The following is a 22457-nucleotide window of genomic DNA, read 5'->3' on the forward strand; positions in this document are numbered from 1 at the left end:
ATTCTTGGAGCCAGGGGTCGGGGGAACGGGACAGGTAATAGACAGGATAAGTAAGTAAACTATATAAGTGTATTGAAAAAAAAGAAGTGCCAAGCTTTAAACGTAAAGCAGGGAAGGGGAGAGGGAGCAATGGGCAAGGGGCGTTGACATTCTAGATGGGGTAGCCAGGGAGCCTCCTGAAAAGGTGCCATTTGATTCAAGACTAAAGAAAGAGAAAGAGCAAGCAGTGTGCACATTTGTGGGAAGAGCATTGCACAGTAACTGCAGTGGCCCTGAGGTCAGGGCCCAGGAAGTGTCCAGGAGCATAGGGAGGCCAGGGCAGAAGGACAATGAACAAGAAGAGTTAGTAGATGAGCTCAGACAGGTAAGGGGTAGGGGTGAGTGGTAGGTACACATCATGAAAGATGCTATAGATCGGAGTTAGGGCTTGGAATGAAATAAGGAGCCTTTTGGGATTTAGGAGCAGAGAAGGGGCATGATCTGACGACACTTTTCACAGGCTCCCTCTGGCTGCTGTGCTAAGAATCTTCTGAAAGGAGGCAAGAGCAGAGTGGGGACACCAGTTGGGCGGGTAGTGCCTTAACCACAGACTTGCTTTCAGTTGAAATGAAAGTCAGGCTGTCTAGCCTAAGGCCTATGTTAGAAGGAACACTCAGTCACCATTTGTTGGGGAAAATATTGAATTGTGTCTTTTTGCCAGCATTATGGTGCCTGAGAGAGCAGCCAGGGGGACGTCGCTTCTGGACCTGAACAAGTTCTGCTTTGATGATGACAGCGAAGCACCAAACAACCGATTCAACTTCACCACGCCATCTGGAGTGGGGAGAGGCAGCAGGTTTCTACAGGATCCAGCTGGCTCTGGGAAAATCGTGGTCAGTTAATGGGCATTGCATCATCGAGAGGGCACTGGGGAGGTTGGTCTAACATGCGTAGTGCTCCTGCTGCCCCACTGAGAGAAATTTCCGAGGTAACTTCCTCTCCGACCGACTGTAACTGACAAACTGACAGTGACTCTGTTTTCCCCATTTGTTCTTTATTTTACCCAAGTTCCAGGAATTGTTTGTTATGCATGGTTATGCCCGGGGTGCTAGGGGTTGGATTCTCTCTTGTGTGGCCCGCAGTTGGCCGCCTGTGCATCTGGTTAGCTGCCTCCACAGTCACCTCTGTTTCCTCTGGGCTCAAGCACTCTTGTTTGTTTCAGGGCTCCTTCCTGGCCATAGCGGTGTGAGCTGAGAGAGAGCAGGGCCTGGGGTCATGAGCGTGTCTTGCTAAATTCTACACTGTAGGACCATGGGAGACCCAAAGGAGGATAAGAAAAAAGAGGAGTATCTCCATGGGGGCCAACACAGAAATGGAAGAACATGGGCATGAAAGGCAGGTCTCAGTGAGCTGTGTGAGATCCTTCACAACAAGGTTCCCACCGAACGGTTGTGGGGACAAAGAAGGAGAAAGATAGAAGGACAGGGGAGTTGGGGGTCTTAAAGGGAGTGGTCTTGATGGGGGAGGTGGTCTTTGCACCAGAGATAAAGCCTCAGGAAGAACAAGCAGCCCACCAGCCATCATCTCATCTACCCCCTTCTTCACTTCCCATCCTCAAGAGTTATACCAATTTTATTCATCACATCAAATAAAAATAACTTCTATATTTTTCTGTTTAAGAAATTAATACATGTTTACTATACTAGGAAACACAGGAAAGCATTACTATTCAGTAATAAGCACTATTAACATGTTGATATGTTTCCTTCTTGTCTGCTTCCCTGTGCATAAACTTTATATATAGTCTATACATATATCCATAAATATTCTAAATGATGGAAATAGCCCTGCATGTAGGATTCTGTATCACGTTTCTCTTCAACTTACTTGAAGCCTTGAGCCTATGCTGGACAATAGTGCTTGATGAACATCTTTAAACATAGATTCTGTCTCTTGATAAATTCTATCAAATAAGTCCTCTAGTAGTGAGTAAGGGTATGGACATAACTTTTTAAAGCTCCTTCTATGGGCAAAATGCTTTTCAGAAAGGTTTTGCAATTTACATGTACACCAACAGTATATGAAAATGTCAGTTCAATTAAAAGGATTGTTTATTCTGTGTAATCCGATCTCTCTGTTTCAATCTAGTTGATTGGTGATCTAGATTATGAAAATCCAAGTAATCTAGCAGCTGGCAATAAATACACCATGATAATTCAGGTACAGGATGTTGCTGCTCCTTAATATAAAAGCAAGTATCATTTTGACTTATTTCATAAAGCATCTTCCTTAAATTGCAGTGACTAAACTGTGCTAGACCATGCTCAGTCCTGGGCTGGGGATGTATTGGTATTCAAACGGAGACTTCCAACACCCCCAACTCTTGAGAGTCAGACCAGTCTCCTCTTGTCCTTCACCAAGAACAGTTAATCAGTCTCCAAATCCTTTCTTCTGTGTCACCTACTAAAATCTCAAAGACCCGGTGCCTCCCCCTCCACTGTACCCCAGCCCCACCCTACTAGTACTGCTCTAATGCAGAACCTCCCCTTCTTAGCTGACTTACCATGCTAAGAGTCTTTAAGAGTCTTTCTGCCCACCTTTAGTCTTGCCCATTTCCAATGCACCCATCACATTTCTGACAGTGATTTTCAGGAAACACAAATGTCATCATATTACTTCCTTACTTAAAGCCCCATATCTGTGTCTCCTCATAGTTGTCAAGTTCCCGTTCAAACTCTTTGACCTGGCACAAAGCAATAGAGTGGGTCACATGAATTTTTTTGGTTTCCCAGTGCATATAAAAGTTATATTTACACTATGCTGTAGTGTGTTAAGTGTGCAATAGCTTTACGTCTGAAAAAACACTGTACAGGGGTTTCCCTGGGGGTCAGATGGTTAAGACTCTGCACCTCCAATCCAGGGGGCATGAGTTTGACCCCTAGTTGGGGAACTGAGATCCCATAAGCTGCACGGCACAGCCAAAATAATAATAATAAAAAATTTTAAGTAATGAACATACTTTAATTAAAAACACTTTATTGTTTAAAAATGCTAACCATCACCTGAACCTTTAGTGAGTCATAATCTTTTTGCAATGGTAATATCAAAGTCAATTGATCACAGATTACCATAACAATATAATAATGACAAAGAAGTTTGAAATACTGCAAGAAACACCAAAATGTGACACAGAGACACAAAAGTGAGCAAATGCTGTTGGAAAAATAGTGCCATATTTTTCAACTTGCTTGACACAGGGTTGCCACAATCTTCAATTTGCAAAAAATGCAGTTATCTGCAAACTACAATAAAGTGCAACAGATCGAGGGATGCCTGTATTGTGATTTAATGTTTTTCCTATTTCCACTTATAGATAACATCTACATTTATATCTTAACAAGCCCAGAAAATGAGTTTCCTCTTGTCTTTGATAGTCCATCCTATGCATTTGCCGTGTCAGAACTGAGCCCACGTAAGTAACCTACAACACAGGACTGCAGGGCCCTTGAGGGACCGGTTCATATGGAGGCACTTGGGTGGAGGGCGGCTCCCTGCCAGAGGCCCTGGTGGTATTATGCACAGCAAATCACCACTGATTCCTGTTTACTGCATCTCTTACTTCTTTTTAAATTGTCCTCACTGTGGAGGAGCCCTTCAAGTGAAATCTAGATTTTAAAAACTGTTGACTAAACTGCATTTCTCTGAACCCCCTGATTGCCTCTTTGTCTGGGTGCCTGATTCTGCTAATCCTCTCTTTTTGCAGCCCAAGTTTTCCCTTGGTCTCCATTGTGATTTTTATCCAGCTCACTCAGAATTGAAATTTAAAAATAGAAGGCTTCCCATTTCTAGATTTCTCTCATTTACAAACAAAATAAAGATGCTTTCTCTCTCCATCACAGGATTCCCTGGAGGCCTCTTTTTCCCACCCTTTAGGACTCCTCAATTTCTGCAGGCTCCTTCCAATCAGGCTGAGTTTCTCCCTGTCTCTCCCAGTTTGAAGAGAACACTGTTAACTCTACAATAATCAGAGTTTATTACAGCCTTTGACTGTGGCTACTTCTGTACTAAAAACCAAACAAACCCAAAACTCTGCCTCTAAAATCATCTCTTCTTCATTTCATTCTCTCTCTTTATGATGAGCTCCATTTCCTGACATTACATTTTAAACAAAACACAAACAGCAGGTCTCAAGAAAATGCTTTTAGTTCCTTATGCCTTACCCAGTGAATAACAAATGCAACAGGAATGGGCTTTTTATGAATTTATAGATCCTGATACAATTGTTAATCACCTGTTTTGAGTCAAGCACATAGTGCCAGCCTATGTATTTGAATAAAAGCAAATTCTGCCCTTGAGGAGTGTAATTTATGAGGAAGAACTTCTACAAAACAAGCAAGACAGGATTCAAGCAGCCCCACCAACAAGACTTGTAAAATAAGCCAAATGCAACAGGATTTAAAAATCAAAAATATCCTAATCATCCTGTGGCTAAACCCTTAAAAATTAGTTTTTATTTTGCTTATAAGAGCACCCCAGGCTCATTAGAGAAAAATCTGAAAAATAAAAAAGACAACACTGCTGCAAAAAGATGTATATGGGAGGATGTTCTTTCCAGTGTTATGATCATATAATAATTGGCATACTTGGAGTCTATATAAAGGCATGAATTGTCTTTTACACTTCACAGTATTGCTTGGATCACATGGCCAGTTTCCTAGTGGGTGTCATTAACGTAATTTGAATGTAATAGAATTGAAGATGTAAAACACACAGAGTTTGAACAGCAAAGAGGCCTCCAAAAGTCTGTTGGCCCATGGCACTGAGAATGTCTGCTCCTGGTTCCTCCTCTCACCCCCGAAGCAGGACTAATCTCAGATATTATTCTCAGGAGTAATCACAGGTACTTTATTCTTCCAGCTAGAACCCAGGTTGGACGAGTGCAAGCAACAGATAAAGACTTCCCCCAGAGCCGCATCACATATTCCATCTCTGCTGGAGGGGCCAGCCAGCAGTACCCAAATATATTTTGGATTAATCCCCAAACGGGAGAACTCCAGCTGGTGACTAAAGCAGACTATGAAACAATCCCTGTCTATATTCTCAGAATCCAGGCCACCAACAGCGAGGACAGCAGCTCAGTCACTGTGAGTGGGGTCGTGGTGCATTCACACGTGCCCAAGTGGTCGACTTTGGGTCTCCCTGGCACCCTCCAGGTGTGGCTGTAGCAATAAAGAATCTTAAAAGGGCACCTCCTGCAGGAAATGGCTAATGGTATCCCACTCAGCACAGACACACACAGGAGTGCCAGGAAATAAAGACTGACGTCTTTAAGCCCACGTTTGTGTGTACTAGGAGAAGCACTGAGATGGAAGGCTGCCCTGGGGGACAAGCTTCCTTCTGTTGCTCTTAAATCTCCCCTTGCTTTTGTGGTGGGCTGGTGCTGTGCATCACCCCCAAGTATTCGAAGTTTTCCCCTATTTCTACCCTATCCCCATCACAGCAGGTGAGCTAGGTCTTAAAAAAAACTATCTGGCTAGACATGGGGCTATATTGCTTTGCCATCCCTGATGTTGAGAATCTGGTTACACGCATTTCTGAGTCAGGAGGTCTGAGTGGGGCCTGAGAACCTATATTTCTGACATGCTTCCAAGCAGTACCTATGCAGCTAGTCCACAGCCATACTTTGAGGAGCCTGGGTTTAAGTGATCTGTGCTAACAGTGTTTAGGACTATTTGAGGATAATATGAGGGCCACAAAGAGGGAAATATTTCTTGGTCTTTTTTGTTAATAAAGTGAAAAAGCATAAGGCAAAATGAACTCAGCTAGCAGCAGGCATCCCTATGTGATAGAGAGAATGACTGGTTCAGAGTCAGGAGGCAGAGTTCCTTTCTCAACTTTGATCCCAATTTTCCAAGGGGGTCTGAGCAATGCTTATCTTTGTACCTTGATTTCTCTCTCTCACCTGGAGAATCACCTCATAACCCAATGCCTGAATAGTCTAGTTCCTCTGATGACTTGCTTTGAATTAGTGGGACAATGTTTTTAACGATGTGTGAGGCTCAGCGTTGCTAGCTAAGGAAAAGATGTGCTTAGTTGAAGGTAATTGTTGTGTTTGTTAGGTTGGGTTTTTGAGAGGAATGAATGGAGTCCACTTTGGGAGCTAACTAGAGAGAACATTTCAATTTATTGCCAGGCTCAGGAATAACTGAAATCCCCAAATTTCAAAGGTAGAATGAATACGACTCAAAAATTCATAAGCTTTTAAAAAGGGTGATGATCACATAAGTCCCTTTCAGGGCTGACATTCAATGTTCTGTGCTGGCAGGCATCCCAGTCCATATTCCAATTCACCAGGCATAAAAGATGGTGATGAAAGAGAACAGGCTGGCCCCTGCTTGTGGCCTGCCAGCACCACCAGCTCAGTGTGGTGCTGATAGCCTGGGTTACAGATGAGAGCCTGGCTAAGCCGGGTCGCCTCCTTCTATCCCAGTGGTTCTCAACCCTGATTGCATGTTAGAATCAGCTGGGGAACGTAAAAAACAGTTGGTGCCTGGGCACCAACTTCCAGAGAGTCTAATTCATTTGGTTTGGAGTGGGCCAGACAAGTGGAACCAGCGTTGAGAGCCATTGCTTTATCTTCCAAAGTTAAAGATAGAACTTCCAACTCAGAGAGGCAGCAAGCAAGGAAGCATAGGAGGGTCACCACAGATCCATCATTGTTACTGAAAAAACAACTCAGCATCATCTGGGGATGAGTGCATGTGTCTAGATGCATGTGTGTGAGGGCTGTGGAAATACATTATTATGTATATTATCACACATGCATGTACACATACACATACATGATAAAGTTAATAACACAGGACTTGGAGTAAGGTAGACCTGAGTTCAAATCCCAGTTCCACCACTCACCAACTGAATGAATAGCCTTAGGCCAATTACCTAATCTCCCTAAGCCTCAGTTGCCCCATCTATAAAGTGGGAATAATCATATTATCTATCTTGGGTGAGGTTAAACCTCACTAATTCACAAAAAGCACACAGCCCAGTGCCTGGCACACAGTAAGGACTAAATGATAACTACTTCACAAGGCCACTTTCTTGCTGCTCTAGGTTACTGTGAACATCATTGAAGAAAATGATGAAAAACCAATTTGTACCCCAAACTCATATTTCCTGGCCATCCCAGTGGATCTGAAAGTTGGCACAAATATTCACAACTTCAAGCTCACATGTACTGACCTTGATTCCAGCCCTAGGTCTTTTCGTTACTCCATTGGCGCAGGTATGATATTGATGTCAGTGTTCCTGGATCCTTGCTGAGGGCTCCTGGTGTTGGAGGCTGCAGCAGCTGTTTAGGTAGAAGGGGTGGGAGTCAGAGTTCACATACTGATCTGGCACCATGTGAAGGGTAGGCTGTCTTGAATGAGGAAAGCAGGGATGAGGGGTCTAATGGTTCTGGAACCCCTCTTTCCTCCTTGGTTCCCCCTTCTCACCTAATTCTTCCCAGACTCCCATACTTAGCTGCCCAAAGGCCCAAGGAAAGGTGAATCCCTTTGATGGTGACTCCACACCCTCCTATTCCCAGCCTGTTGCGTGATTCATGAATCAGATTAGTGTAGTTAAAAAAATATTTTAGTTCAACTCCTCCCCCAGCTCTTTTGCTGCAAGCTTGTAGTGGGGGCAGGGGATCCCAAACCTCTCTCTGGATAATAATAGATGAAATAGATTAAATGCATTTTGAAACGTGTCCTCAGGAATTCTCTTCTGCTCCATTCATTTTCTCTCTTTAAAAATATACCATTGTGGGAGAGAGAAAAAAGAGCACCCCTCAATGGAAATGAGACCAAAATAGCTCATCTAATGAAGTGCTGGGGCCAGAGATTTAAACCCAAACAAGCAGAGCAATTTCACGTGAGAGAGTAAAAATCCAGCTCGGCCACCCGCTGAGCCCTGGCAGAGCAGGAACTCAAGCAGCAGGAAGCCTCTCGAGCAGGCTGTGTCACCAGGGGCAGAGCCTGCCTGGAGACAGCAACTGCAACTGCCAGAGATAGAAATAATCCATACTGAGAACCCTCCAGGTCTTTACAACGGGGCACTTCGCTGCTAAGGGAGTAACAATTGCATCATCCCTTGCTCCATTTACTGGTTTTCAGTCGGTAACGAGTCTGGAGCCACCGGAGGAATGAGCAAGGGCTGCTTGGGAGGGGCAGCCTCTCTGCTCTGGGCTCCTGAAACTGTGAGCCTGCGGCCCCCACCAAGGGAGGGTGGAGGGAGGCAGATATGGGGACTGCAGTCCCTGCCTGAGCAGGCGGTACCTTCCTTTTGGGGACTCCAGGGTCATCTGTCACTGGTGTGACCAGCCACGTTCCATGAAAAGCGTGGAGTGAATTTGGCCTATGGCTAGGGACCGTGCCCCCTTCCTTCTTGCTGCCCACTGATTGGTCTGAGCATGAGTTACACATGGTTACTAAACGAATGCTGACAGTGTCACTGACCGCACCAGGACTGTTAGGTTTCTGCCTGACACTCAGCAGCACGGCGGCCATTCTCCTGAGATACATGTGCCGGTGCCCTTTTCTGCTCTTGTTTTCACTGCAGCCAAGCTGGTTGTGAGCAACACAACCAGATTTCACTCGTGAAATCTCTGGAGCAGTTAAGGATCATATTCTGTTATTGACCCCACCCTAGTACATCAGAAACAACCTACATCTGCAGTGTGGATGTTTAAGGAAAAAGACTGGATGGGTTTTTTTTTTTAAACCTTTATTTCTCATGCTCTTTTCTTCCTTTTCCCCAAATCCTTGCATCAAATCTCATTTAGGCAACATCAACAGTCATTTCACTTTCTCTCCCAACGCTGGGTCCAATGTTACAAGCCTGATCCTGGCGACTCGCTTTGACTATGCTAGTGGGCTAGATAAGATCTGGAACTACAAACTGCTTGTCTACATAACCGATGACAACTTGCTGTCCGGCAGGAAGAGAGCTGGGGCTCTTGTTGAAACTGGGACCGTGACACTGAGTATTAGTGTCATTCCTCACCCAACCACGATTATCACCACAACTCCCAAGGTAAGGGCTCTGGGAGCTGGACTTCTCAGATACATCCCCTGTGATTGATACTGGTGGGGCCCTCTGACCTAGGAGAAATATGGGATGGACTGAAAAGACATGAAGTGTTAGGATACTGACAGGACCACCAACCATGGATTGGATAGGATTAGTCACTGGGTGGTAGAAAAAGATCCGGGTGAGACATTGGGCTTAGAGCACCATTAACTTTTCCTAATTTATGCAGACTTGTGAAAGATCAGGTATTGACCATCCAGAGTCCTGTGACAAAGGAGCCGATATTCATGGACATGCTGCCTTCACAAGCCCCTCTGCTTGCTCCTAAGAGCCATTGCGAATCATTGTCCACGAGAGCGGCTAAGCTGCCAGATGCCCTTCTCTACTTCTTTTGAAGAGTCATTATTTGCCAAACTGTACTCTACTCCCCACCCCGACCCCCAAAAATTCCATTCATTCAATCTGTAGATACGATAATACCTATATTATCAAGCAAGCACTTAGGTAAATAAGTAAAAAATGATCTCTGCTTTCGTGGAGCTTATATTACGAGTAGAGGTCAGTGGTTCTGAGTGTAGTCCCCAGACTAGCAATATCACCATCACCTGAAAATTTATTAGAAGACCAGATTCTTCAGCCCACCCCAGAACATTAAAGTTATACCTCTCCTGACCATGATCATCACTATGACCTCCAGGGAAGAATGCTGAAACCTGGAATTTCACATCCCCAGGTATACTGGATGAGAAACTCTGCAGATGGAGTCCAGAAATCTGTGTTTTCAATAAGCCTTTAGATTGCACCAAAGTTTGAGCACCTCTGATTTAGAGGGGGAGACAGATTACAAGCAGGGATGCAAATTAATAAACTAATTACAAATTGTCCTAAACAGTAGGAAGAAAATAAGCAGGTGCCACAATAGAATCAGTGTAATAAAGGAGGGGAGAGTCTTAGAATCTGACAAGAGGATTATCACCCCTGACTCCTTGATCAACTGGCTTCTATTCATACAGACTCTTTTGTCCCCTTTCCTCCTGCTCCTAGTAAAAGTTGTGCCCCTGGCAAGCAGCCCCACAATTGGAGTACACAGAAGGAATCAGAACCTCAGAAAGCAACCTATGATAGGTGTTCAAATTCTGCTTCTCCAAGTCTTACCAAGAGCTGCTCAACGTTCCTCTCCTCTCCTTCCAATGAATGGAGGCATTAGGTGTCCTCAAGGGCTTTCAGTGATGGTAGGAGCCAGTTGGTGCCTCTGAATAAGGAGCCGCCATCTTTCTGGGACTTATTACACAACCCAGTTGTGACATCCCCCATCTGGAAATCTCTATAACTTGTTTGTTATCTGTCTCCCTCTCTGAGAAGCAAACACTGAACTTGAGGTCTCACTGTGATAACAGCCTGCTCAGCTGGCAATGCAGCTGGTAGTGAGTGAACACTGAGAAGCCTACAAAGTATTTAAAAAAAAAACAAAAAAACAACTTTCATGGCTCATGCCTTTCCAGTGAAAGACAATGGCTATATTAGTCCCTAGATTATGCCATTATTTGGGAGGGAAAAAAATGCCAATGGAATTTTTATCTTTGGGAAAGGGGAAGAGAGTGAATGAAATTAAGCCTAGAGCTGCTTCCCAGTTCCCTACATTTTCTGGGCTTTGGTCTAATGGATGATGTATGGTGGTTTAGTTGCTAAGTCATGTTTGACTCCAGCGACCCCATGGACTGTAGCCCTCCAGGCTCCTCTGTACATAGGATTTTCCAGGCAAGAATACTGAAGTGGGTTGCCATTTCCTTGGATGATGTATGGCAAGACTATAAATAAGGTGATGGGTTAAAGCAGCTAGAATGATGAGCACACAGATATCAGATATTTAGAGCAAGAACAAAGAGCAGAATGAACACTCAGCCACCCAACATGAGAGGGTGCTGAAGTCAAAGACACCACCAGCCCCCACTCACTCTCCTGCTTCTATCATTCAAGCCAAGGATCACCTACCAGATCCTGAGGAAGAACGTGTATTCTCCATCTGCCTGGTATGTGCCTTTTGTCATCACTTTGGGCTCCATGTTGCTTCTGGGTCTCCTGGTGTCCATGATCGTCCTGCTGGCCAAAGCCATCCACAGACACTGTCCCTGCAAGACTGAAAAGCACAAGAAAACTCTGTAAGTTGCCAGTGGGCTGGGTTCCTCCCATCATTTCCTTTCAGAGGACACTGCTTCTGGTGATGTCTGGAGAAGAAAAGGTAGACAGTTCAGATTTCTCCACAGGGTAGAGAGGGTGTCTGGAATGAAGGAAGCAAACAGAGATATAGGGAAGGCATCCAGCTCTCCTTGTCCTGGTGGACCTCCTTCACCAAACCAGACCTGAAAACCCTTCCTTTGCTTTTCCCTGGCACCTGCCTGTCCTTGATGTGTTCTCAGTGAAATTGGGGTTTCAACTTCTTGGTAACCTTGCCCTGGATAAAAGCTTCAAAAACAAGGCCAGTCATGAGTAGCAGTGGAATATGCTGTGCTGTTATTTGTGGAATATTTAAAGAATGGGATGGAATTAGAAGCATGAGAAACTAATAAGGGAATTAAGCTTTTGTCTCCAGTGACTCAACTGGGCTTTGGTGTGACTAAATAATCATTTTTCTTTTGCACATGGCCCTGATCCCTCCCTCTCGAGGGCTGTAAACGCAGGTCAGCTTCTTCTCCCTTGGATCCTCACCTGCTCACTAATATGCCTCTTTCAGTGATGCTCTACAGAGTGTCTATTACCAGCTAAAGGGAGGTACTAGAGTGAAGTGCAGAAAGCATTGAATTGTTATAAGATTCCCCAGAGTCAGTTTCTTGAGTCTCAGTAGCTCTTACAATGAGAACACGAGGGTTTCTCAGCCTGTGCTTTGGAGTCAGATAAGGCTAGGGTTCAAATCTTGGCTCTACCATTTTCTGGGTACATGGTTTTAAGCAATGACAACCTCTGTGAATCTCAATTTCTTTATTTGAAAACCAAACAATTAAATGAGCAAATGCAAAGGAAGCACTTAGCACTGTTCCTGATGTCGAGTAAATGCATAATACACACGTTTTTAAAATCTTGTTGCATGATTTTTCATGGCTGAGTCCCAGTGAGTACAGGACTTCAGATTCCAAGTTTAGCTCTACACTCAAGTATCTTGTGGTATTGGAACCTCCAATTTTGGAATTTCTCACTGGCAAAAAGAAGGGGTGATAAGATACATGCATCTTTTAAAGGTATTTTGAAGATTAACTAGTACTGTCAAATAATTTTAAGTCTATGGATGAAAGACTGGATAAAAGTATAAGGTATTAGCATAAAGATGTGCATTGCATTTTGCCATATTTATTGGGGACATTCGTTGCTATTGGCAACCTTGACTTCAAGGTAAGAAATCCCTGAGCATCTGCTGAAATTAAAAAAGGCATTTTTATTTGGACTGTACTCACAAATTGATTTGAGAAAAAAAAAAAACTGGCTCCAAAAGAGTGATGCTTAAGCTTGTAAGAATGGTGGTGCTCTGCAATGGGATTTGGGCAGAAGTTCTTAAAGGAGGTAATCCCGTAGACACTGCAACTCACATGCAATTTATGGTTAAATGTGCACCTTGAACCTGGTTGCTTTCATTTACATTTGAAATATTGTTTTCAACAAGGTTGACTTAAAAAAAGGAAAAACTAGCTGGTGATTCAGATTCAGACCTGGCCTCTCTGGCAATTTGTTGTATCATAAGGCAACCAACATTTGTCCAGTAACAAAGAATAAAATTAAGGTCACAGAACTACAGAATTCAAGATTGTTACGGAAGGGTATTAACATCAAGCGTCCAGCTCTTCATGTTACAGAAAGCCAAAATTTAACTCCTAGTCGCTGAACCTTCCCAGGGTGACCCACCCCTTCTGGTCAGATGGCTGCTGGGGAAGAAGCCCAGCCAGGAAGAATGGCCCAGCCGTCTGATGGGGGTGGTCATGGCCCTCCCTCAGTGTGTCAGAGGAAATAGAGTCCCTGAAGTTCTAGAAAGCAGTAGTTTTCAAGCTCATCAAGTTCTCAGAACCTCCTTAGTCCCAACCCAATAGTGATGAAGCAGGGCTGGGAGTCCAGTCTTCACTTTAGTCCCCAGCCCTGGTCCTTCTCTTAATCAGACTCTGAATCCTGGGGGACATAGTTGCCCAAAGGCTTCCATGTTGTCAAGGGTAAACCAGGGCAGAATGCTCTCGGGTTAATTCTTGTCCACCCTTTCTCCCCTCACAGGGTGAAGAAAGTAGGTACGTATGATGTTAGTTACCTTTGTTTGCTGCTCTTGTTGTTTTTTTGCTGGCTCTGTTGTACTCTTGGGTTGGCCAAAAAGTTCAATCAGGTTCTTTCTCTAACATCTTGTGGAAAAAACCAAACGAACTTTTCAGCCAATCTAATATATAAAAGCACTCCAACTTAGTGGAAAATCAGGGCACAGTCCTGTCTTGGTGGTTTTCTGCCGCATCATCTGTGGATGAAATGAAACAGAGGTCACACGCAGCTGGAGGGAGGGGAGGGCAGGACGGGCTGCAAGGGGCCTTTGGCCCACTCGGATCTCTCACTTGGTCCTGCCTGTTCCTTACTGAGTCTCCTCCCGTCAGTTCAACATCAGCATCTAAAGGTCTGTTCCCCACCAAGCAGGTCAGGAATGAAGAATTCTCTGTGGGTTAAACACAGAATCTATGCACTGCCACACACGGAGGGGACAGCTAGTGCTCCGTATTAGACCAATGTCTCTTTTTTTTTATGGATAAATGATACTTTATTCTCAGAGTGTAATGGATTTGGTCATTTTCTCATGTTATTTAGGTCAGGCTAGTTAGAAATGAGGGCTGGGTACAGTCAGATGCGCTGGGAGACCTGAGTGATTTCAGGGCATTGGTGAATAGAGCAAGGTCCATCTGAGGAGAAGTCACCACTGCCACCAAAGCTGTGGCCTCAGGGAGAATCCAAGCTATGGGGAGGGATGGGCAAAGACCTGGAAAGAGTGTTTTTGATAAGCGGTTGTTCTGACCACGCCAGCCATTGGTGCATGCATCTGACATGCACAAGGGGTGTCTAACAGGGTTAGAAATTCGACTGCAGTAGTTAGTGATCATATCAAATGAGATCGTTGTAATAAACGAGAGTTTCCATAAGCTCTCATCCTAGTTACTTTTTTAAAGGGGCATAAGGATGCAAAGAATCCTCACACAACCAATGTAGCAACTTCACATTTCTTATTTACCTATAAAGCCATTTTGAGCTTCCCAGTGGCACTAGGCTGCCCTGGTGGCTCAGACGGTAAAGAATCTGCCTGCAATGCAGTAGACCTGGGTTTGATCCCTCGATTGGGAAGATCCCCAGGAGAAAGGCATGGCAACCCACTCCAGTATTCCTGCCTGGAAAGTCTCATGGACAAAGGAGCCTGGCTGGCTACAGTCCATAGGGTCGCAAAGAGTCAGACACAACTAAAGCGACTTAGCATGCACGTACAAAGCCATTTAAAAGCTAATTTCTAGTAATAACAATAACATGGAAAAAGAATTTTTAAATTGTTTTAATTGTGTATGATGTGTGTGTGTTTCTGAGAAGATGGAAGGCTGTCGACAAACATGTCTAGAGACAGAAAATTCTTTGCTGTGCCTGCAATACTAAACTCAGAGAAGATGAGGTCTCATGGTGGAGGTAGAATTTTAAGGTCAATTTAGTGTCCAAGAAGCTTAACTTCTGTCCTCTTCCCTGCAGAAATGAAGAACACAAAGAGAGAGGTCATGGTGGTAAGGACAGCTGACCCCTGGATACCTGGTGGGGGGAGGGTGGGGTGGTAGGCTCTCATCCTCCTCCCAGGCAGCCCTGCCACAGCCCCGTGGAAGTGTTTATCATTCAGGGAGATGCCTATACGTGGCCACTGGAACTGATTGCTGTGTGACGAGCTCCTGATAGAATTTGTTCCCTCCACTGAACTTGTCTGCTGATATATTTGCAGAAGAACTGGATTTCATAAATATTGAATAGTGGTGTTTATTATCCACACCACTTCTCCAGGAGAGTGAGCTGGGGGAGGTGGGGAGGAACTTAAAGACCAGAACTGGTGCTTCAGCCTTCAGTAGGATTTAGTTTTGCTTTGCTTTTCCACAACCTTGTGGGAAAAGTGACAGAAAAAGAGTAGTGTATGGGGTTGGGAATGGCTCTCTCTGCTTGGCCATGTGACCTTGACCTTGGGGATCCCTCAGCCTCTTTAAGCTTTAGATTCCTCATTGGTGGAATGAGATAACAGGTGGGGAAATATTGTGAAAACTGTGACGACTTCATGTAAAGGCAAAGCATTACAGGATAGCTGGGGATTTGCCTCTTCACCTGACCTCTTTGTTTTTATTTCACTGATCTGATGCACCCCATGGGAAGTGACAGATTTTGAAGGTGACCACTCCAGGTTTCCCCAGCCCCTGATAATAGGATTCTGTTATGACCCAAGACCCATGAGTTTGGGAAATGATATGTGGGACGAGGAGGAAGTGCTGCTTATAACTACCAGTCTGTGTACAAACAGAAGGAAGAGGTGATCCCCTGTCTCCTGGATCTTATTGTGATGCCACACAGAGACTGAGAACTATGTACAATGAAATTCATCGATTAAATAAATCAATTCCCAAGACTGTAAAAAGTGAAGCTTCTGAGCAGATCAAATGGATGAAAGCCATTCCTTCTCTTTTCACAGCAGGGAGTTGTGGGCAAGTGAGTAGGTAATGGCTTATGTGATGAAAACAGGAGTGGAAGGCCCACTAAACTCCAAACACCATCCTCATGAGCCTGCTGAAGAGTGGCATCATGGAAGGGCACTATGTGAGGGGTGGGGGTGTTTCTATGGGCAGAGGTCAGATCCTGGGGGGCAGCACAGAGTACAGATCTGGGGAAGAAAAAGGCCTGGAGCCCTAGGCTTAGGTGAGGCAGGCCAGCCCCAGATGCAGCGTTGCACTGGCCTCAGCTCTGTGCCTGTCCTGAGTATAACATCTGCCTGGCAGATCTTGGATGATGTCGACCTTGGCCAGTGTTGCATGGCATTTCTGCTCTTCCTTCTGTGCAGCTTAGATAGAATTTACTCAGGATGCTTTCCTACCCCCAAGTCTGCATTAAATGGCTTCTTCCCACCCCCTGCCCAACGACCCCATAGTATCCTATATTCTCTCATCATAGTCTTCCTCACTGTATATTGCAATGCCTCTTTGTCAAAGGCTCCTGCTTGACTGCAAGCAGTAACCCCCCTGCCTCTTCACCGCTGTGTCCCCTGCACCTAGCACAGCACCTATGGAATAAATAAATGTCAGGTAGGCCCTGGGTGAGGAATCTGGGCTATAAGGAAGAGCAGTCTCGCCTGGGAGGAAGAGTGTAGAGCTGTGCTTGAAACTGTCTCTTTTCCTTAGGAAACAATGCAGATGAACACAGTCTTTGATGGAGAAGCCACAGACCCAGGTAATTACATGGCAGTGCTGCCTATCAGTGGGCTCTTCATATTCCAGGCTGATAGAATCATGGAGGACCCTGTCCGATGTCCTGCTCTTCACTCAAGTCTGTCAATCCACTTGGTTGTGGTGCCTACACAATGCTGACCCTTCCAGGCTTCCCTATAACATGAGATCAGCTCAAAGCAGAGCTGGCTGGCTGATTCTCAAGCATACGATCTCACGTGTGAGGCCTCAGAAGATTTCTACCTAGAGGCTCCCCGTCAAGGACCATGCCTCTGTCTAGCCTCCCTTTCCTGAATCACAAACCAACTCAGGGAATTTGTGAATTCAATAACCCACTTTTTTTTTTCTGCTTACTGGGACTCCATCTCCCCCCACCCTCTTCCCCACTCCTCCTATCCTTTCTGAATGCTTCTAACACCATCCTGTTGGTAATGAGAGATATGGAGAAATGGCAAGCTTGGCTTCTTTTTCCCCTTGATCAGGGCCAAGAATTTCTTCTTGGTCGGCAAGATGAACATAAGGTAAAGCTGGCCTCCAGAGCTCTCATCACCCCCATGAAATCAGCTCCAAATTTAGCTCCTTTACACACATCCCTTCACTTACAAAGGCTCAATTATAGACGTGAATAAAGGGAAGGAAACCAAATTCGGGAGGCAAGTGTGTTGGCTTCCTGCCACCCTCACATGTGAACGGCTCAGCTCGGTCCTCCTCGGAAGGAGGATGGCTCCTCTCCAGGGGAGGCTGCTGCTGCTGCTGGAATTAAATTTCCCTCTATTATTAGGTACTTGTTACCATAATGTGCCCATATTAGCATAAGTGCTGGTGGGATCCTCTGCCTAAGAGGCCACTCGTGCTGCAGGAGCAGGGGCACGCTGGAAACTAGATCTTCTGGGGCAAAAGCCAGGAAGGGCCGAGGCTGTTCTCCTGCGTCTGTGTTTTTGAGAGAAGGAAAAAGGAAGAAATGAGCCAACTAGACTAATGTGAACAAACACCAATTAGCGTCTGCTGGCACCGACATGATAAAAATGGCTCCCTTGCATCATCTCAAAAGAGGCCAGATTTGTGGGTCTGTGTCTGTAAATCTCTGCTAACATAACGTAAATAAAAATCAAAGTTTCTTTTCTTATTTGGTGGGTTCCTGCTTATAGCAGGGATTCAGGGGGTCTTTTTAAACAAACAAATCAGAACGTAATGGGTAACTCCATGAGAAAATAGACCTAATGTATTGGAAGCTCCCATCGAGTTCCAGACTTCTGTGGCCTCTAGTCCTGCCACTGAGGTGACCTTGTGAAAGTGTGAATGTGGTAATTGCTCAGTCGTGCCTGACTCTTTGCAACCCCATGGACTGTAGCCCACCAGGCTCCTCTGTCCATGGGATTCTCCAGGCAAGAATACTGGAGGGGCTTGCCATGTCCTTCTCTAGGGGATTTTCCCGACCCAGGAATAGAACCCAGGTCTCCTGTACTGCAGGCAGATTCTTTACCATCTGAGCCACTGGGGAAGAGACTCTCTTAAACCTTTCTTTCTAGGGAAGCATTGAGATCTGCAACCCGAGTGGTCAGAGCCACGTAGCTCAGCTCTTGGAAAGGGCAGGCTGTTGCAGCTTGTCTGTGTTTTTCACAAGCCTGCTTTCCTTCTTTCTAGCTGGGGGTGAGATGAGAGCTGAGTGGAGGGGGGAAGCAGAGAAGCACTTGGATTCCTTTGTTTATATATTGGTTGTGTATTTCTTTTTCCCCCTAGTTACTGGGGCAATATATGAATTCAACTCAAAAACTGGAGCCAGAAAGTGGAAAGACTCCTTAACCCAAATGCCAAAATGGAAAGAGTCCAGCCCCCAGGGAGCTGCTCCAAGAAGACCTGTCCCTCAGGAAGGGACCAGGACACCAAGGAGCACTGACAAGGAAAGAGATGGTCTGAGCATCAAAGTCCAGGCTGAGGATGCAGGCCTGGGGCCCAGGAGCCAGGACAGCATGCCAAGCACCCCAAAGAACAGAAACTCAGCCTTCACGAGAGGGGCATCCCCCAAACGGCACCCAGAGAAGTGAACTAGGCAATGCAGTGAGCGAACTTGACTGTCTGGATGCCGCTTCACCTTACATTCTTCAAGGGCAGAGTGGGAGGCAGAAAATGTAGGGGATCCAGGGTCCCAGAAGGAGTGTTTGACAAACTTTAAACAGAAATGGGTTTGATCCCAGAGTTGCCTTTTTCTGAGATGGCCCAGGAGTGGTTTTGCTCAATCATCTGTGCCTCTGACCAGCTGGACTGTTAACTTGAATGTGGACTTGTGTTTCTTCTTCGTATTGACTCTAGGAAGCCGCATTCCATTCCATTCACCCTCGGGAAGTGCAGGAGACCTGCTGCCTAAATTCTGAGGGCTACCCTCCCATCTGGTTCCACATTTTTTTTTTCCCTGCCTTAATTTTGGTGTCTCCCAGATTTCTTCACTGATAAATACAGTTCAACACCATTGTAAATCACCTCTAATCTTTTTCTAAAGAGGCAGAGCAGTGGGGAAAAAAGGATGAATAAATAATAAGTTGTTCATCTGGAAAGAAGAAAACACACTAGATACCTTTAATTCCTTCTCATTAAGGTAAAACTGATAAAGCAATAAGACGCACAGATCTAAGGCACTCAGCTTGATACCATGTAGACTCCTGCCAGAGGCAACCACTATTTGGGTCTTTATTGTCATAAATTACTTTTGCCTTTTTGGAATTTCCTATAAATGGGATTACACAGAACACACTCTTTTGTGTCTGGCTCCTTTTACTAAGCATCATGTCTGTGTGTAACCATCCATCTCTTCACTGTATATCTTATCCCATTGAGGGAATCTACCACATGTCATTTATCCATCCCACATTTAGGTGGCTGCTCCCAGTTTTTTTTTTTTTTTTTTTACTATTATAGATTACAGCACAGTGAACTTCCTTTTCCACATCTTTTGGTAGCACAAACACTTGTTTCTTCTGAGCCTATTCCTAGGAGTGGGATGGCCAGAGCCATTGCTGGAATCTGAGGAGTCTCAAGTTGGTGGCCCCAGTTTACGATTCCACCGGCAATGATGGAGGGCTCTGATTGCTTTCCTCCTTGGTCAACACTTGGTGTCGTCAGTCCTTTTCATTTTAGTCACCCTGGTGAAAATTCCTCTTGAAATAAAGCCACTCTTTTTTGCAAAGCTAAAACAACATCAACCCTGCAACCTACCTGCCCAGCTACTTCTCTACCTCCTCTTGAGGGAGACCACAGGACTGAGTAGAGACACAACGGGAAGCCCTAGCCATTCATACAGTTGAGACATTCACCGTGGGCACAAGCAATGATCCAAACATAAAGCCTCCCTGTGATGGAACAGAAAATGGAAATTTTCAGTGTGTGCCTGGTAGAGGCCAAGTAATCCTCACCTTCGCTCCATGTCTTGCTCCTTAGCTGCTGTGACCACAGGAAAGGACTAGATGAGAGTCCACTGGAGCAGTACCCACTTTCCCGGTTGGGGTAACAGATGAGAACTCTCCCAGGCCCAGGATGGCCTGTACGAGGCAGCCAGGATCCATCTTGCAAATGCAGAACTTGGGAGGGAGCAGCTGCACTGTTTATTGTGTGCCGGCTTTGGTGTGACTTCTCAAGAAAAAGAAACATTTAGAAAATGCCCCATCCTGGCCTAGAGCAAGTGTGATTTATTAATAAGGGTTGGTTGCCAGGGAACTCCCTTGAATAGGTTTAAATTTTGCAAAGAAGGCAGAGCTGCTCATTTGTGGAGGTTAAAGTGGGTGAAGTGGCTGATTACCCATTTAAGACTCGGCAAGTCTGTGGGGCCCCGAGTAAAAGGCCTTCCTCAGAAGCTCTCAGCCTCAATGTAAGTAAAATGAAGCTCCGAAAAGGCTGAAGGGGGTGCCTGATAACTGTTTACGAGCCCATTAAGGATGATTAAAAGGAGGGTGGCAAACAGCTGTTCTCCCTTCTCCTGAGATGACAGGGCAGGAGGGGATCGTGCTTCTTGGACAGAAAGAGAGATTTAAGTTAGGCACAGGGAGGGACCTCTCGAAACCCAGGGTCTGCTTGAAGAGTCATTTCTCTCCCTGGTGATGGGCAGGAAGACTCGTCTTCCAAGCCCCAAGATGTGAACACTGAGGAGCCCAAGATATGGGTCAGGAGTAGTACCAGGAAACTTCTGCCAAAAGAAACTGCCTTTTTCTTTTGCATATTGGACTATTCAATTAGGGGCAATCAGAAGTCTCAGGTCTAGGACTAGATTATTTAAACCAGGTTTGAAAAATAAATTACCTGAGTAAAATCAAGCCAGGGACCATTGCTGCTACTAAGTCGCATCAGTCGTGTCTGACTCTATGCGACCCCATAGACGGCAGCCCATCAGGCTCCTCCATCCCTGGGATCCTCCAGGCAAGAACGCTGGAGTGGGTTGCCATTTCCTTCTCCATTGGGAACCATGTAAAAGTTCTCTCACATTTCTTTCCCAAGGACTTAATCACATATAAATTTGTTGTATCTAATGTTGACTTGCCTGATTCTGAGTCATTAAAAATTAAAGCAAACATGTTCAGAGGTCAGGTCACAGAGGGATCCACTGAGGGATGTGGAAGCCCATGGTGAATTCTGAAGTTGGAGCTTTCCCTCGTGTTCAGTAGGAAGCGGGGTCTGCATTGCTGTCCCGTTTTGTTCAGAGCACGTGTGAAGAAAAACTGGGCAATGAGGCTTACGCTCCTTATAGCCCTCTCTCACGTCTGTAGGGAGAAGGAAATGGCAACCCACTCCAGCCTGGAAAATCCCATGGATGGAGAAGCCTGGTAGGCTGCAGTCGATGGGGTTGCAAAGAGTCAGACACAACTGAACGACTTCACTTCCCTTCACGTCTGTAGATCTATCATTTGCCTTTTTGTGTAATGTGTTTTGTAATGGCTGAGAAAATTAAAGCAACCAAATAGTGAATCTAGAAAATGATGGCTATTGAAACTTGGCATTTCTGATTTCAAATTTATCGTGTGTGTTTACACCTGCCATCCATTCAGTAAATGTTTACGGAGCAAACACTATGTGCCTGGTGCTGACTCGTTGTCACACAGCAGCCCCAGGGCCCTGCCCTCTCGGAGCTTACACTCGGCCTGCTGTGGCCACAGGCAGCCTGCTGTGACCCATCCTCAAAGATTCTATTTGCACTCCCATCCTGGTCTGTTTCTTGGCTCCTTGAGTGTTCTATTTGAAAGATAAATTAACCCAAGTCTGGAATTTCCTTTTTGGAAGAGGATATATTTCAGAATCGCTTAAATATTAAAAAAAAAATTAATGTGGGGACTTGTCTGGTGGTCTAGTGGTTAAGACTTCGCATTCCCAATGCAGGGGACACGGGTTCAATCCTTGGTCAGGAAATTAAGATCCCGCATGTTGCTCAGCTTGGCCAAAAAAACAAATTTAATAGGGAGCCTTTATTAGAAAATACTTGAGATGCCCAAGGAGGGGCCCCAGTCTTGGGTTATCTGAACAGCATACTGCTTATAACCTCTGCATGGCAGCTCTGAGTCAGGTGTGACTTCCTTATGTGGAGGATGGATGTATTCTGAGGCCAGGGAAAAGGTCAGTCACAGGATGGGGTGGGGAATGGGGGGTAGACTCAGATCACCGAGACCCCACTATGTGTATGGGAGGTGAGATGTGGCGCCTGCTCAAAGGAATAATACAACTGAGACGATAACCAGTTCTTTGAAAAGACAGCAGCCACTGCTGGCTGCTGCTGCTAAGTTACTTCAGTCGTGTCCGACTCTGTGCGACCCCACAGATGGCAGCCCACCAGGCTCCCCCATCCCTGGGATTCTTCAGGCAAGAACACTGGAGTGGGTTGCTGTTTCCTTCCCCAGTGCATGAAAGTGAAAAGTAAAAGTGAAGTCGCTCAGTCATGTCTGACCCTCAGCGACCCCATGAACTGCAGCC

The 22457-nt window shown here is 45.3% G+C and overlaps 1 protein-coding gene, 1 long non-coding RNA gene and 1 other non-coding gene across 3 annotated transcripts in view; 1 reads left to right on the top strand and 2 right to left on the bottom strand.

Annotated features, from left to right (window-relative positions):
- Positions 1 to 11381, bottom strand: part of LOC132345084 (uncharacterized) — a 39157-nt gene extending 27776 nt beyond the window's left edge. The window contains exons 1-2 of the long non-coding RNA XR_009494212.1: positions 11044 to 11381; positions 7222 to 7330 (exon numbers count right to left, since the gene is read on the bottom strand). This is a non-coding gene — a long non-coding RNA (uncharacterized lncRNA). The remainder of the gene's footprint in view (positions 1 to 7221; positions 7331 to 11043) is intronic.
- The window catches only part of CDHR3 (cadherin related family member 3), a 71160-nt gene extending 49636 nt beyond the window's left edge, over positions 1 to 21524 (top strand). Inside the window, 11 exon segments of the mRNA XM_024991049.2 lie at positions 701 to 872; positions 2128 to 2230; positions 3353 to 3451; positions 4897 to 5123; positions 7093 to 7264; positions 8804 to 9054; positions 11029 to 11210; positions 13300 to 13313; positions 14791 to 14822; positions 16467 to 16515; positions 18252 to 21524. Of these exon segments, the coding sequence (XP_024846817.1) occupies positions 701 to 872; positions 2128 to 2230; positions 3353 to 3451; positions 4897 to 5123; positions 7093 to 7264; positions 8804 to 9054; positions 11029 to 11210; positions 13300 to 13313; positions 14791 to 14822; positions 16467 to 16515; positions 18252 to 18556 (1606 nt within the window). The 3' untranslated portion in view covers positions 18557 to 21524.
- On the bottom strand, positions 13385 to 13455 carry MIR2284B (microRNA mir-2284b). Its single transcript, NR_031199.1, has one exon. It is a non-coding gene; the product is annotated as a microRNA mir-2284b (primary transcript).
- Positions 21525 to 22457: the final 933 nt, after the last annotated feature.

Source organism: Bos taurus, chromosome 4 (genome assembly GCF_002263795.3).
Source record: "Bos taurus isolate L1 Dominette 01449 registration number 42190680 breed Hereford chromosome 4, ARS-UCD2.0, whole genome shotgun sequence".
In the NCBI taxonomy this organism is placed as follows: Eukaryota; Metazoa; Chordata; class Mammalia; order Artiodactyla; family Bovidae; genus Bos; species Bos taurus.